This window comes from Saccoglossus kowalevskii, chromosome 9 (genome assembly GCF_978046115.1).
Source record: "Saccoglossus kowalevskii chromosome 9, keSacKowa6.1, whole genome shotgun sequence".
In the NCBI taxonomy this organism is placed as follows: domain Eukaryota; kingdom Metazoa; phylum Hemichordata; class Enteropneusta; family Harrimaniidae; genus Saccoglossus; species Saccoglossus kowalevskii.
In genome coordinates, this window is record NC_140649.1 from 21,810,213 (window position 1) to 21,826,319 (window position 16,107).

The window sequence follows — 16,107 nt, forward strand, 5'->3', positions numbered from 1 at the left end:
TATGTGACGTCACATGTAGATGAAAAAATAAGGGTAGTCTTTTTTTATTCAAAACAAACGTGTGAATTATTGTGATAAACATTTACTCAATAACACATAACGCTGTGATTGTTGCAGCGTAGTATTGGATATCCAAAGTATACGACCATATGTTGTTGTTGCCATGACAACGGTATCAGATGGCGACGGATCATACGCTCTTTCAGTATTTAAACCGGGTTGTTCACAAACCATTGTTGCGGACACTGTCTAACAATAGTTGACAGTCGGCGTTTATGCGGTTACTAAAGAATGAATTGTAACCACTCTATAACTACCTGCCTATGAAATGATAATATGACGTTTCAAAAACGACTGTATCTGATTACGCTTTTGGGAGTATGTTTTACCCTTGCCACTACACTGGCGTTTGTCAGTATTCTGTTCTCTGTTCCCGCACTGACATCGAAAAATGTGGACAATGAGGAGCAAATTGTCTCTCAAAACGTTCAAGCGAATGTAGCAGATATACCTCGTATGTATAAGGTATGTTCACATATTTTTGAAACGCCATTAGACCCGATTTACATGTGTCATCACTGCGTCGGGCAGTATTTTGAAGTGTATTAATTTGAGTCGCTGCTATTCAGTGTGCTGATGTTCATGTAGTATGGAAACATGATTTCAAAATTTAAATTTTATAATACGGTTTCTGATTTGTTTTTATTCGTGATATATTTTCGAAATAATAACAACTACTGACATCTAATTAAAATAGCAACATAAATTATTTTTTTCAAGAATACTAGTTCAACTCGTCAACGCGGTTGTCGACACTCCAACTTGTGTTTAAATGAACATACTCAAAATTTATTTATTTTGCAATAAATTGTGATTCCAAGAAAAATAAGAACATTGAATTAAAAAAAAAAGGTCACTAACCTAATACAAAATGATGACTGTATTTCATTGCATAGCAGCCAGTAAGTCAGTATTACAACGCTTTTAGAATAGGTTCCCACAGCAAAGATATTCTGCAATATCTCAAATTGTAGGCTGGTAACCCACACTGAACAAATTGTATATTGTACAATATACAATGTGTATATTGGGGTACTTTTAGTTGTCCTGCATTACTGAGAATATTTCTTTAGTTCTATGTAATTATTTATGAAAAATATTAGGTCAAGCTTGTCAAAATGACGTCACTGTAACACACAAAAACATGGTGGCATGGGACGACAGTAGCTTCATGATCTTACGTAATAGACCAATGAATATTCTCATGAGAATTATAAACAATTATCTCAAAAACTTCGATTTCACACGACACAATGTACCGCAGAATGTGAGTAATATAATACAAATTAGTTAAAATGAAAACATAAATTTTTACATAACTTGTTATACGCTATTTACTGAACTGGTCTGTTTTCATTACAATTGCATTCATAGCATATTTGATTGCACAGTATGGTGTTATACAAGTATAGAATTCATAGGTGAGGGTGGTTGTTGGGGATGAAGGTACGTATGTGCACGTGTCGCAAGGAGTATTGGTTTATATCTCACCAAACTCTGATTTAGGTGAATGTGTTCATTCGTTTGTAACACGTGCATCTGATAAGGTGTATAGATGTTTGTCATTCACAGTACAAAACTTACACAAATCTGTCTGTAGGCGGAAAATATCTAATATATAACAGTCTGACTGGAGTCAGTGTAGCATATAGCAGAAACATGTAACGAAAGTTTCGTGCGACTAAAAAGAAATATTGCTCAAAAACATCAGGGGGACAGTGAACATACGCACGTATATCACACATTTTCCGAAGATGTCACCTAATTATTGATTTGGACGCAATTCATTTTTTTATCAAGTACGAGATGTTATATTTTGTAGAAAGCTGTCACAGTGTAAAGCCTGCTTATCGCTAACGAGAGGGCAACCCACAGAACTCACACTGGACAGGGGCTTCTTTCACTGCCAGAATGTGGTGAATAAGACAATAGTACTGGAAATGAAATACACATACACCGTACCCCTTTGTTAGATCAATTTTACCGACTTTCTTTTAACCGTGAAAATAGGTCTTCAGGTGATGGCATTGGTTCTGCATCGAACACTGTAATGCGACTGAGTTTGCGAAAATCAATGCAAAACCTAACACCTCCTCCTTTCTTATTTACCAAAACAATGGGTAAGACATAAGGTGAATTTGATGGTTTAATTACACCCATCTCTAACATACTCTTAACCTCTTACCTCACTATATCTGTCATAGCGAATAGTAAAGGGTATGGTTTTGACTGGTTCAGATGTTACCAATTTAATATCATGCTCATCAACTTTAGTCTTTCCAGAACAATCAGTGAGAACATTAGAAAATTCTCTCATAACTCCATCAATCTCTCTATGTTGGTCGACATTGAACTCATGGCCAACATGACAATCAACAATTGTTTCCTTTACTGAATTGGCACAGACTCCAACTCACCACTATCACACAGTACAGTGTCACTGTCAGTAGTATCATATTCAACAACTGCAGTGCACACACAGTTCATCACACCTGTAATCACTTTGTTGTCATTCCATTTTTCTCTTTCATAATATGCTTTCATCAAGTTAGCATGATAGATTTTCACCTTGCCTTTCACATCCATTCTGTAATCCATCATGCCCACTCTCTCCTTAATTACATATGGTCCCTGCCATTGCATCAACAACCTATTGTGGTCAGTAGGAAGTAACACTAATACTTTGTCACCAGGTTGGAACTTCCTTGGAACTATCCCTGGCCTTTCTATTATAATACATTTTTTATCTAACATTTGCCTTAGCTAACTCAGCTTGAGCCAATTTACACGTCTATTCAAGGTGATTTTGCAAATCCAGGACATACTGGTATGACCTCCTTAGCCCACAACTCTCTTAAATTAAATCATTGGGCCTCTCGCTGTTCTGCCATAAACAAGATCGAAGGGTGAAAACGCTAAACTCTCCTGACCCAGTACTGGGTAAAGATACCTATTCCAATCCTTGGGCCGTTCTTGACACATGCGTTTCAACATACTTTTCAAAGTAGCATAAAATCGCTCAACCAAACCATTTCATGCCGGGTGATATGGAGTAGTTACTAATTGTTTAATAGACAATGCACTTCCTTCATACAAACTGTGTCTCTAACTCAGTTACTATATATACTGACTAATGTATCAGCAACTACTTCAGAAGTAATTTTCCTTAACGCTACAGCCTCAGGGTATCGTGAAGCAAAGTCTACAACAGTTAAAATGTACCTATGACCTCTCCCAGTCGCTGGACTGATCAGACCTATCAGATCCATAGCTATCATTTGAAATGAACTTCAATCAAGGGCATATCGCCTAGTGGTACCTTGCTAACACGATCCCTAGGAGTGGTTTTCTGACCTGCAATATCCAATAACATCAATGTTCATCACAAACATTTCCCGATTGCTACGACCTGTGATAAATTCCTCACCTGTACTTCCGAACTTCCTAGCACGCTCTAATGTGGAATCAGACTGCTGCGCCCCTCGCACTGCATCCACAGTAATAGATTTCTTACCGCCATTAGTTACAACCTTATTATGCAATTCCTTAAACTCAAGAACTATAAGTCTACGTAATGGCTTTTTTCTCAGCTAACTTCTTAGCCCTAGTCTGTACCACCTGTACAACATCAACACCATTATCCTGACTAGAATCAATCGATGGTTCACAACCATTCCCACTAGCTGAATGCTCTTTTATCTCAACACCTGGAGAACAACCTTCATCCATATAGGGCACATTAGCCTGACTACTAGTAGATGCACAACCTTCATTACCTGAGGGAACACTAGTCTTAATACCCGAAGGACAACAAACTTCACCACTAGTGGGCATACTAGTCCCATCATTCGAAGTAGTACTATGTTCACCACCCGAGGGCAAACTAACCTCACCATGCCCTACCGCATGAGATAAACCTAGCTTCCAACCAATATCAGGATCCTCGGTTCCCTAGCTCCACTAATATTACCAATAATAAAATCACACACTGGGGTACTCATACACAGTACCTCGACCACAGCAACATAAAAGGGGGTATCTATATATAGTCTAGCTACTGGGGCTTTCTGACATGTACCGCCCATCATCGCACAGGTACGAATCTCCACAGTCAATTGACTATCTTCTACCAACTCTTTACGTACTACAACCAATCTACACACACTATCACGAAGTACCTCTACCTCAGTACTGCCAATAACGCCTTGAACAACAGGCATATATCACTCACCACCTTATTAGCTGGTGCAACACTGGCGACTAATTGGCAGCTCATGACTACATTTCAACTAAACTCTATCTCGTCTCTGTAAACATGGATGCCTACTTGCATATGTGACACTGATTTCCTGTTAATCATTACTATTCAGATCACATGTCAACATCGCAGCTGACTTAACCTGAGGCTTGAAACTTTTATAACGCTTAGAACAACTGATAGCACAGTGGTTTGAATCACCACAAATATAACAGCCTGGCCATGTCCTTTACCTTTCTGACTGCCATCGTGACTAGATTTCAGGTTTTTACCACCTGTCTGTCTACGTGCATTTCTAAACTTATCAGCTAATTCACCCATTTCTTTAACTGACTTGGGTGACCTTTCAGCTATGAAAATAGACAACTCATTACCAAAAGTACTCGTCAGTTGATCTCTCATCACTAAGTCTTTAGCTCCATCAACACTCCTATCAACTTCAGACAGCTCTACCCATCGGTAAAAATAACTACTTAATCTAGCTGCAAATTGCGAAATTTTCTCGCCACATTCTGCCCTACTAGTTCTAAATCTCTTTCTACAACTTTCATATCATAACCCTTCATCAAAGCTGCTTTTACAACATTGTAATCAAGGGACTCTTCCGCAGACAATGCAGAAAACACATACAATGCTTTGCCTGTCAATAATGCACTAACATTCATAACCCAACTATCACACGGCAGCAAATCGCTCGAATTTTAAAATAAATGCATCTATTTCGTCCCTAGTCTCATCAAACAAAGGTAGCTTTGGACCTTTAGAACCAACAATGGTCTGTGCCAACTGTTCTAAGCCTACATTTTGACTATTAAATTCTGCATGCAATCTCAACACTTCAAGTTCTTGCTGTCATACTTTATCTTTCTCTTATTCATCACGTTTCTCAACCCACACCTTTGACTGCTTTCTTACCCCTCTTCTCACGCTCTCTCTCTCTCTTTCTTCTCTTTCTTCTCACGCTCTGCCCTCACAAATTGAGTCAGACCTTCCCCCTCATACCCCAATTTTTTACTTAACCCTTCAAGTTGTATAACAATATCCATGCTGGAAAGGTGTAAATCAGGTTCCAGTAGTATAACAAGCAGTACAAGCTGGTCTGACAAACCGTGTTCTCTAGTCCTGAGCAGTTACGAAAAAAAGCTATCCGAAAGAAAAATGCAGACCAATTTTTATTTAAAACATTTGTATAGTTACATTATTTCATGATATCAAATTTGTTAATTCAAAATTTCTGAATATAATACGCGATAAACACGAGTACCCGTCTCATAACTATACAATATCACCCTATAATATCAAACATAATTTAGAAACAGTATGAGACATTTTTGCAATAGTATCCAATGATGATAATTAAGTGACGGTGTATTATTTAATCCTGGTTTATAAACATCAGTATAATGTCAGTGAAATTTGATAAACTTGTAAACTTATGGATTGCATATACACTCAATATATGCTTTAAACATTATGTCTTAGAAATAATACCAGTTGAATCTAGAATCATAAGTCATGTGTTGTATTTATAAAAATACCTGTAATATACGGGCCATAGAGAGGGAATATCACAGCTCTGTCATATATTGAATGACCTTTGCCCTGGTGTAGCAGCAGCTGCCCTGGCTGTATCTATATGAATCGTATGATACATGTAAATCGTATAAACCGTCACCGTCGACTCATTGAAATATTGGGTCCGGTGGTATTTTGATTTCTAATTAGTCCCAGAGCTGAGGCACTTTCATTTATGTTTTCGAGGCCAAAATGTTTGAGAGTTGTTTCTAGTGTGAAAATATGTGTAGATTTCAAATATACTAGTCTGACAAAAATTTACGTGGATAGATTGTTTTTATTTGCTTTTAAATTAGTGTATCCCAAATTCTGATTTTGACTCGTTCTGCTCTAGTCTGAATAACAGGTAGTTAGATATTTTAGAAGATAGCTCTAGTTATGTGCTATCCAGGACAACGAATTTGTTAACATTCAAAAGCACAGAATTTCTGCCAAAATATTGTTTTTGTTTACATTATATATGCATATCTCATGCAAATACCACCCCACCCCTACCCCCCATCGAACGTGATATTGAATCTATTTGCGAAAACCTGATCTAAATATCTAAAAGTTTACATATGTTATCACATTGTGGTTAGATCAATTATTATCTCACTAATTGGTCAATAATACAATACAACTGTGTTATGTTAAACTTTCACAAGTATATATTACATTTGTTATTATATAAGTAAACATGATGAATTAAATGTCACTAAAAGTGTGGTTTTATTGATGATGTTTTTTTGATATTATTTTCATATTATTGTATAGGAAGTAGTCAACTATCATTGACTTTGTAACAGTAATATCAATTGTAGCTTAAAGTAGTAACTGGTGGGATAGACAATTGAGGAGCCGAATTGCTCACTTCACTGCATGCCCATTATGTCATGTTTAGACATAGGTGAATCAAATTATTCAGTCCAAAGTTTATGTGAGAAAATCATGAAAGAATACAATGAAATTTTAAACCAGCACAAAGTAAGTAACAAAAAGGGTATTATCATTAACAATAGAAACTTGAACGTAGAGACTGCAGTTCAGAGGGCATGTTTTTATAAAAGCTTGGTCACAGAAACTGCATTCTATAACACAAATCACATCAGAAGAACTAGAAAGTTTTACAGCAGAGACCTTGTTCAGTCAGTCTCAGATGATCTTTGCAACAACACAGGCAAGAATAAAGCCTGGGACTAGACATGAAAAGTATAACGGGAAGTAGAAAGATGTTAGATATCCTAAATAGATTTGGCCACTGTATTGGATAACACGCCGCAGAGGCTATAGAGACTAATTTAGCAATTGAAATATCAGACATGTTTTATGCCAGATGCCTGGTCTATGCACTGTTTTTGCTTGGAACAATTACGACAAAAATAATGAGACCCTTTCAGGTAGTGGAACTCTCCATGACACAGTTGGTATTTGTTATCAGAATGATGAAGTTTGCATTACGGATACTGTACACACCAGTAATGTCCAAGAAGAATCTTCTTCAACAACCAGCGAACATAGTAAAACACAATCCAAAAGATCAAAACGTCCATTTCATACATCAGAGACCACTCTTGAGCCCTACAGGAAAAGGCAAAAACTAAGTGATTTTCATTATTCTGTCAAAGATATTCCAGAACCAGAGCACCTAAGTATTGTACAATACAGAGATTTATTTTGGACGATGAATGCAGCAATGTCAGAAACACCCATGTGGGCTGCATGGAATTCCTTAGTGACTGATGACCCACTGCCAAAACAAAAACTTCTTTACATGGAGAACCTGAATATACCGACTACAAGGTTGGATGTCCATAGAGTGTGGGCAGGAGTTTGCTGTTGTGCACTATGATCTTGCTGTGGCCAAACCTGGCATGCTGAAACAAGCTGAAGATGCCCAAAGTATTACAACATCTTCATATGCTTTGGACCTTTCCACGTCCAGTTAGCTTATTTTGGTGCTTTAGGGGAGGTCCAGATATCTTAACAGAAACAGAGGTTCTACAACAGGTAAATCATTATAATTTCCTAGCTAAATTTCTAAGTCATCTGCTACTTGTCTGTGTCGTTCTTTATTCTTGCAAAATTTACACTATTTATGACTGTAGGACTACCTAAAATACATTTATGGTTCTCTTGCCCGAAATGAAATTGTTGTATATATAATGCACTTAATTTTTCTTTATTTGTAAGAGGTTACACCCTTTATTATCAACAGCCTTCCAGATTCTCCAATTTAGATCATTCTTGGAAACAGAAGGTCTCCTGCCTGAGGCACTGTCGCTAAAAATATCTCATCTAAATGAAAATCCATCATCAACTTTGATGTAAGCCATTGAAACTTCCAGTGACCAGGATATCATGACCAAGTTCACATTGTCTGGTGAACATGGAAGTACGACGCGATTCTGAATGCTATATGTCAAGCTTGTACATATATTTCTTTTGTTTAGTCGAGCAGGAGTAACAATTCAGAGCTGTTCATCTATGCCTTAAGTCAGATGCTTCAAATCTTTTGCGCAGGAAATAGGCCCAATTATGCTCGTTGGATGGTAAGATATTCCTTGAACCTGGTGAACATGGATGAAACACATCCAAGAGTGCAGAAAATCCTGGAGGATGGTGCCCTTTTAGTGAAACGGACCTTCATGACTCTTTCAAGGACTCCGGTTGATATGGCTCTTGAACAAACAGTGAATGCAAATGCTGCATCGGAATTAACAGGGATAGCTTCATTTAGTAAATCAAACATTGCAAGGAGACGGATGGATGGAGACCAGATCTATGAGAAGCAGTATTGATCAAAGCAGGATTGAAATCTACTGAAGATATCACAAAAGGGCTCAAGCCATACAGAATAAAATGGGACAATGAAGACCTGCAGAAGTTGATTGCATGGGGAGGAATAAAGGTCTAAACCAAAGCTCTATGCCAGCCTGTAAAACATTCTTGCTATACAAAATAAAGCGTGCTAACTTTGTGGCTTCAATGTGGAAAAACGCCAACTTACCAGAACGATGCCGATTTCAACCCGAAGACAATGGATGGGTCATGCAGGATGGTTTATATCACATTAAATGGTTTGAAGGAGAGCAAGTTCCTCAAAGTGTCCACCAGGTCTTAAACGAGGATGACTCAGGTCACTAGAGGGAAGATGACGAAATGGCATATGGGGAATTTATATAGGTATATCTTGCTTGCAAAAGCCAGTTCCAGAATGTTGATCAGTGTTGTCAAATGCATACCAACAGGGTAAAAATTACAATTCACGTTCAAAGTTCGCAAACTGCTAGTGTGTATCAGTCATCCACCATTTGTTATCAATTAACTGGGCCCATATATACATTTTTTTATTAAAACACCCGGTACAATCCACTTTTATACCAAAATGTGGCTTATGTTAGGAGAATCTTCAAATTGATTCAATGTCACGTTCGGAGGGGGGGGGGGAACTGTGTTCGGTTACAGATTTGCATATATAATGTAAACAAAAACAACATTATTATCCCCATATTATAGCAGAAACTCCAAGTTTTTGAATGTTACCAAATTTGTTGTCCTGGTAGCATGTAACTAGAGCTGTCTTCTAAAATATCCAACTACCTGTTATTCAGGCTCGAGCAAAACGAGCCAAAATCAGAATGGGGGATACCCTAATTTACAACTCTCAAACCTTTTGACCCCGAGTGAGTGAGTCGACGGTGACGGTTTATACGATTTACATGTATCATACGATTTATATGGATACAACCAGAGCAGCGGCTGCTACGTCAGGGCAAAGGTCATTCAATATATGACACAGCTGTGATATTCACCCTCTCTATGTATCGTATATTACTGGTGGTATTATAAATAGAATGCATGGCTTATGATTTTAGATTCAACTGGTATTATTTCTACGACATAATGCATATATTGACTGTATACTAGTATGCAATCCATAAGTTCACTACAACAAGTTTATCAAATTTCACTGATTTAATTAGAATATTATAGTTGCGTTTTAGCTGGAAATGTTCCCATGGTTTGTTGCATGTAATAATTCAAATAGATTCATGTTAATGTTTTTATGATTTGTCTTTTTTTGGATTTAAAAATCGTCACGGGTAAGCGCGAACAACGACAATATTTTCGTTCAGAATTCATTTTCATGCCTATTCATACCTATAAACAGCCAATCTCAATAGGGGTTTTGTTTCTTTCTTGCAGAAAGATCTTTCAGATCTCACTTTGGACACTACTTTATTTAGCGACAGGCGATATCTCCTACCTGTTGGACTCACTGGTGGCGGACCAAATTTCCTTTACAAGCATTTCAAAATAGCTACGCGATTTGCGCTATTTTTAAACCGCACCATCGTTCTGACGCCATTCATGCGACACAGACTGAGATTAAACTCCACGCTTGCACGAGTGCCGTTCAAGGATACCTTTCATTCAGCGAGACTGGCGAAGCTTTTACCCGTGACAGACCTTTCTCGGTTCATACGTGATTGTGATGGTATAAGTGGCGATGTCCTACAGGCTCCGCACCTAAGTCCACATCCGTTAGATTTTTATACAAAAAAATACAAACATGCCAAAAATGTTGCTAAATTTTTACTTGGAGTTTCACTCCCAAGTGAGGGACTAGTAGTACAGAATGAAGAAGAAGCCATAGAACGATTTCATCGCACTAACAATTTGAAATGTTTGGCTATGTATTATCCGTATAACTTCAGAAATTGGACGATTCCTAATATGGAAAGTTTAGCACTGAATGTAAGCAAGCATTTAAAGAGATCCCGCTCTATAGTTGAAGCAGTTGATGTCGTAGAGAAGAAGATTTGTAATGGTAAACCCTTTTTGGCATTTCATTGGAGAAACAAAACTGGAGAACAGTAAGAACACACTGAAACATGTCAAACCAGTCATTTTATCGGCTTTCTATTCGTTTTATTTTTTACGTGAAGTCTTCTTCACAAAATACCTAATACGAGTACTTATGTTGCAGATGTACAGCAGGACACAGAGCAGAAAGGAATGATCCTAATTGTCCGACTCTCATATCATCCATTATATCTTCTGGTAGCATGATAACGAGAGCAATCCAAACAGTGATGAAATCGTACGGAGTGTCATGCATTTACGTATCATATGTACCAATGTATTCAGAGGTAAGACCCTGGGGGTTAAGTAAAGCAGGGCTACATTCTGTCGCTACTGGTAACCGCTAAGTAAAATATCTAAATAAAATCTATGTTTTATTTTTGCATTCATCTTTCCTAAATACTGGCATTTTTAAGTGTATGCACAGAATAAGACTATACGAAATAATTGACATTTTTTCTAAAAACTTTCAAATGTAGTTCGAAATAAACATTTTTTATGGTAATTCCTTCGCTAGAATTGTCAATAGGCGACATACCTCTCGAAAACCCCCTTCTAATACGTCACTTGCTTGAGCTCTTCGTGTTGTCTCTCCAGTACTGTGTACAGACCAATTTGTAATTGTATCTATCTTTTGCATACTGTCTGCATCATTGCTTCATAGTTCCTTCTACTTGTTGACGATATTGAGAGTCTGGACCATGTTGACGTTTCTTAATCGTTGTTAGAATATATTAAACGGAAATGAACGCCGAAATCTCGTTGAGACAGAAAGAGCAATGATAAGTTTTGCCCTTCAACTTCAAATACTATTCTCTTCTCTGCCGTCATTGTGTCCATGATATTTCGAACAGAGGACGCCGGGACAGCTGACAATAAGGCACTATTTAAATGACAGAAACACGCTAATCCAATATTTTTTTATATGATAATCTTATTCATCATTTGTGCCAACTGCGATACTCTTAAATAAACTTTCAACGGCTTGATTTATAGGTTTGCTGTCTATAAATCGTCTTGTTTCATGTGGGGTATGTTGGTTATCGGTAACTACACATACTCAATGCGATAACTTGTTTTATTTATTATTTTGATTTTGTTGTTGCTTTTTTAAATTCGTGATTCACACTTCATATTAGCTGTAGAAAGCTCTCACCGACGCCGTAGACAACATACTGGCTTTGGCTTTTTGTACATGTCATCCTGAAGTCAATGTTTTAGGAGAATTGCAAACATGGAAACAAACATATACAATACGTTGAGTGATTGAAACAATGATAATTAAGTTTCAGAGACACCACGACATAGTTGCCAGTGCTCAAATAATTCGTGATTTTTTGGCCATATCAATTTGTCATGGTGACCAGAGTTATTAGTTAGAATTAAAAGGGGTCTACAATAGTTGTCAGTGTTCAAATTATTGTTGTTATTGACACAGTTAAATTTCACTAAACACAGTAAAACGGGTGGATCATTACCGACCACCTTCTTTATGCAGACTAGGTGTGGTAGTTGAATTTATTGAATCAAGCGGAAATAATGTATCATTTTAAACATAAACCTATAGTACTATTGATTTACAGTTGACCGACAGATTACATAGAGAAAAAATACACGGAAATAGGCAAAACATTGCAACACATTTTCGTAATAACATTATCGCGTTGAAGGTTTATTCTATTTCATTGGGAGATGCTTTAATTTCCTACTTGATAAACTTTTAATGGCTTTGCAAGACATGCTTGGTTATCGATAGCATTGGCGTTCATATTTTCCCGGAACAAACGATTTTTCGAACAATTAATTAATGTTGATAATGACGTCATTTGCTACAGGCTAAACCACATTTCATCTAGAGTGGATGAAGTTAGGCGAGTGTAATTCTGAAATCTCTCTGAAAGTTTCTATATGAAAACCATGCTTTGTCGTGTAATACCGTTTATTTGAGTTTGTGATATGCACCATTATACATGTACTTTGATTCTATGCATTCAATAACCGACGAAAGCAAATATATTTTCAATAACAAAAACGCCATATTGACTATTCCACCACTCGACTTGTCAAATTAAGGCTAGATTGTCTCACGAACATGGAAGAGTAAACATGAAACAGATTTAACTGTGTTTGCACACGGCCTAAACGTAAATCACCACTTGTGTAACAATAATATGTTTATACACATGCTATGAGAACATATGTATTCAGTCTCCTTCAGCAATCTCGTAACCCGTCACATTGCTCGTACTGTGTATATTGTGATGAGTGATTTTCACCCATGTGACAGCTGTTCCGTCAAATCAAAAAACAAACGGTATGGACGATGTTTCTGTCTTTGAGATGGTTCCTTTTAGCTAAACTTTTTACATTGTTGTTATGTAATAGAAAAGTACGACGAAGTGTCACTAATAACTTATATACATGTAGTTGTTATCACATCCGGGTCAAAATATGTAAAATGATGCTTCTAAACAAATATCGTATGTTGTTTTATAACATGAATTGATTTATGACTTTGTGCATAAATTCTACGTATTTTTTTTTCTTTCATGGTAGGCTATTATTGGTATACTGGCTAAGAGGATTACACAAATATTCAGTGGCAACGACGTCATTAGAAACCTTCCCGCCTCTTCGGCCCTAACAACAGACGAATATATGATGTCATTATTGGAGCAAGAAATATGCTACAGTAAGTATATGTTTTATCTTTCACCGGCTGTTCAGGGCTCGGCAAAATAGTATTATTCTATATGCATTAACCAATAATTTTCTTTCTAATATATATTAATATAATATATCTAGTATATTCCTATGAGACAAATGTGATGTTTCAAGTAGTACTAAACAAATGCAACAACTCAACTTCGATAGTGTGTTTGTCAGCCTGTTATTAATAACTGTGTATCATACTTTGGTTAAAACGTACCCTTGAGCATGACAATATAACCTTTATAATAGACCACTTCGCCGGAAGTCTATCTCAAAGCGAGACTGGCTGGAAATAGGTGCAAACAGTACGCCACGTCTGACATCGTGGCAAATACAAAAATGTAAGCCTGTTGGGATTCGGTCAATTTTCAAGGAAGACTTTATTTCTACCACGTTGATTGGCTCATCGTACATGTTTATGTTGCAGGTGTCATATTCTCTGTTTTTTATCCAGTATGCGTGCACATGCGAAACAGCATATTTTCGATATTTCGACTAGGATTGTGGTCTATTTAGTTTTGTTAAGTTTCCGTTTCATTTTTATTTTAGGATCTGCTGTTTTTATTGGAGTAGACTATTCTAATTGGTCCGATTTTATATTTGACGAGAGACAAGCAGAAGGGAGGCCTAGCTATCATTTGAATGAATTACCTGGAGTTCCAGAAGAACTTGCATCATCTATGTATTTCTAGTGGACTGAATCTTAGATTCTCTTCTATCAATATTTGATTGGTGTTTTTAGTACTCACATTCTTTCGCTTATAATTTTATATAATGAAACCGATTTGAAATAATGTGTGTGAACGATCTGAGCCGTGTGAACACGTGTCAAAATTATTAACTTGATCAGTCATCCAACCCTTTCAACTTCCCATAAGCCACGCCCACTAACAATGACAGGTGGATATGCACACGCAATGAGAATAGACTACTTGTGTTGTTAAGCAAATTATCGAAGTCGTCGTCTCTGTTGGACACATAGTTAATTAGTACATTCCCCGTGCAGAAGGTCTCTGGTATTCTTTCAAATTGCACATTTTTTGCTGTAGACATCATTATGCCTTCCCGGTGGACACACATTGATATATTACAATGCATGCTGCCTCAGCCTCTGAGGTAGCATTCACTTCAATCTGCCAGCTAGCAACACAAATTTTAGTGATTGTTTAAAGACTCAAATTTATTGTATATCATCTGGGGAGACATATTACATTTCGATTATGTGCCCTGGCGCCTTAGGAACAGTTAGCCTTCTAACACCCGGCAATTCATCTCCTGCGCTCGAACGCAAATGTCTTATTGAGCTATTTGTATATAGAAACAATTTAATGTGTTCTCTGCATAAGGAGTATCCCAGAGATTCCTTCGTGATTTCACTGCCTTCAACTAAATGATCGGTAATTCTCAAAAACAAGACTCTCTGTTGTAGCCAAACAACAATTGGAGATTATAACTATGTTTTGTTTGATATGAATCACATATTGTTGAGGAGCTAATAAAGGTTGATAGCAATGTTCGGTCTGTGTTTTTTTTTTTCGAAATATACTATTGTTTAAATGCAAGTTCTCCAATTCAAAAGTTTGCGTTGATATTGTTAACGTTACCTTAAAATAAAAGAGGATTAAAGTACATAACATTTAAATATCCATGCATGTTGAAAATAATACAAGTAACTGTAACCTGATTTGGGTCAGGTAATATTGGTTTCATAATGATTTCACTTGATTTGTATTTAATACAATACCAACACGTAATCCTGGTTAGTTTATAAATAAATAAATAAATAAATAAATAAATAAATAAATAAATAAATAAATAAATAAATAAATAAATAAATAAATAAATAAATAAATAAATAAATAAATAAATAAATAAATAAATAAATAAATAAATAAATAAATAAATAAATAAATAAATAAATAAATAAATAAATAAATAAATAAATAAACCGTAGTTGAATCAGACAATTATTCAACAAATAGTTTTGTTTATAGCCAATTGAAATTATGTTTATTATTTCGTTAAAACAATTCATCATGAACGGTAGATACGTGTTGGGAATCACCACCTGCAACTCACTTACATTGTTTTAAACGTACGTGGCGGACAAAAATCGCTGGAGGAGGCTCACAACATGGCATTAGTTATAGCCGTAATTCCGCTGCATTTGGTACCAGATAAGGTATTGTCGTTATACGAGACAGTGTACAAGCCGTCGTTGGTGTACATGCCGGACCACAAATGCATTCGACACTGCAGTGTATAACGAGAGATGATGCAAAGAACCCTCTATTGACCCCCAAACACATCGGAACCACGGCTAAACAAGTTATAGTCTGAAGTAGAACTTACGTAAAGAACCCTTACTATGAAAACGTCACTGGTGAAAATAAAAAAAAACTATCAGGGTCAAGCTGAAATGATATTGAACATAAATCGAATATCGAATCGAAATGAGAATCTCTTAAAAAACAATTATGTTCAAATTAATGCGATATGCGAGAAAACAACAGTTATTTTTTTCAGTAAATTCTGATGGAAAATTTGCTCAAAGGTGAAAAATACTTATATATATATATATATACCTATAGTTCAAAGGTCAACAAAAATGGATTTTAAAAAATAAAAACAGATTTTGAAAACGTTAATAGATT

General features: G+C 36.4%; 1 protein-coding gene across 1 annotated transcript; it reads left to right on the forward strand.

Moving 5' to 3' along the window:
- The first annotated feature begins 239 nt into the window (after positions 1-239).
- On the forward strand, positions 240-14,969 carry LOC144359480 (uncharacterized). Its single transcript, XM_085503781.1, has 5 exons — positions 240-525; positions 10,082-10,752; positions 10,866-11,028; positions 13,298-13,433; positions 14,003-14,969. Exons 1-5 carry the CDS (start codon positions 337-339, stop codon positions 14,143-14,145), a joined length of 1,302 nt encoding a protein of 433 aa, XP_085359907.1. The 5' UTR covers positions 240-336; the 3' UTR covers positions 14,146-14,969.
- The last annotated feature ends 1,138 nt before the right edge of the window (positions 14,970-16,107 follow it).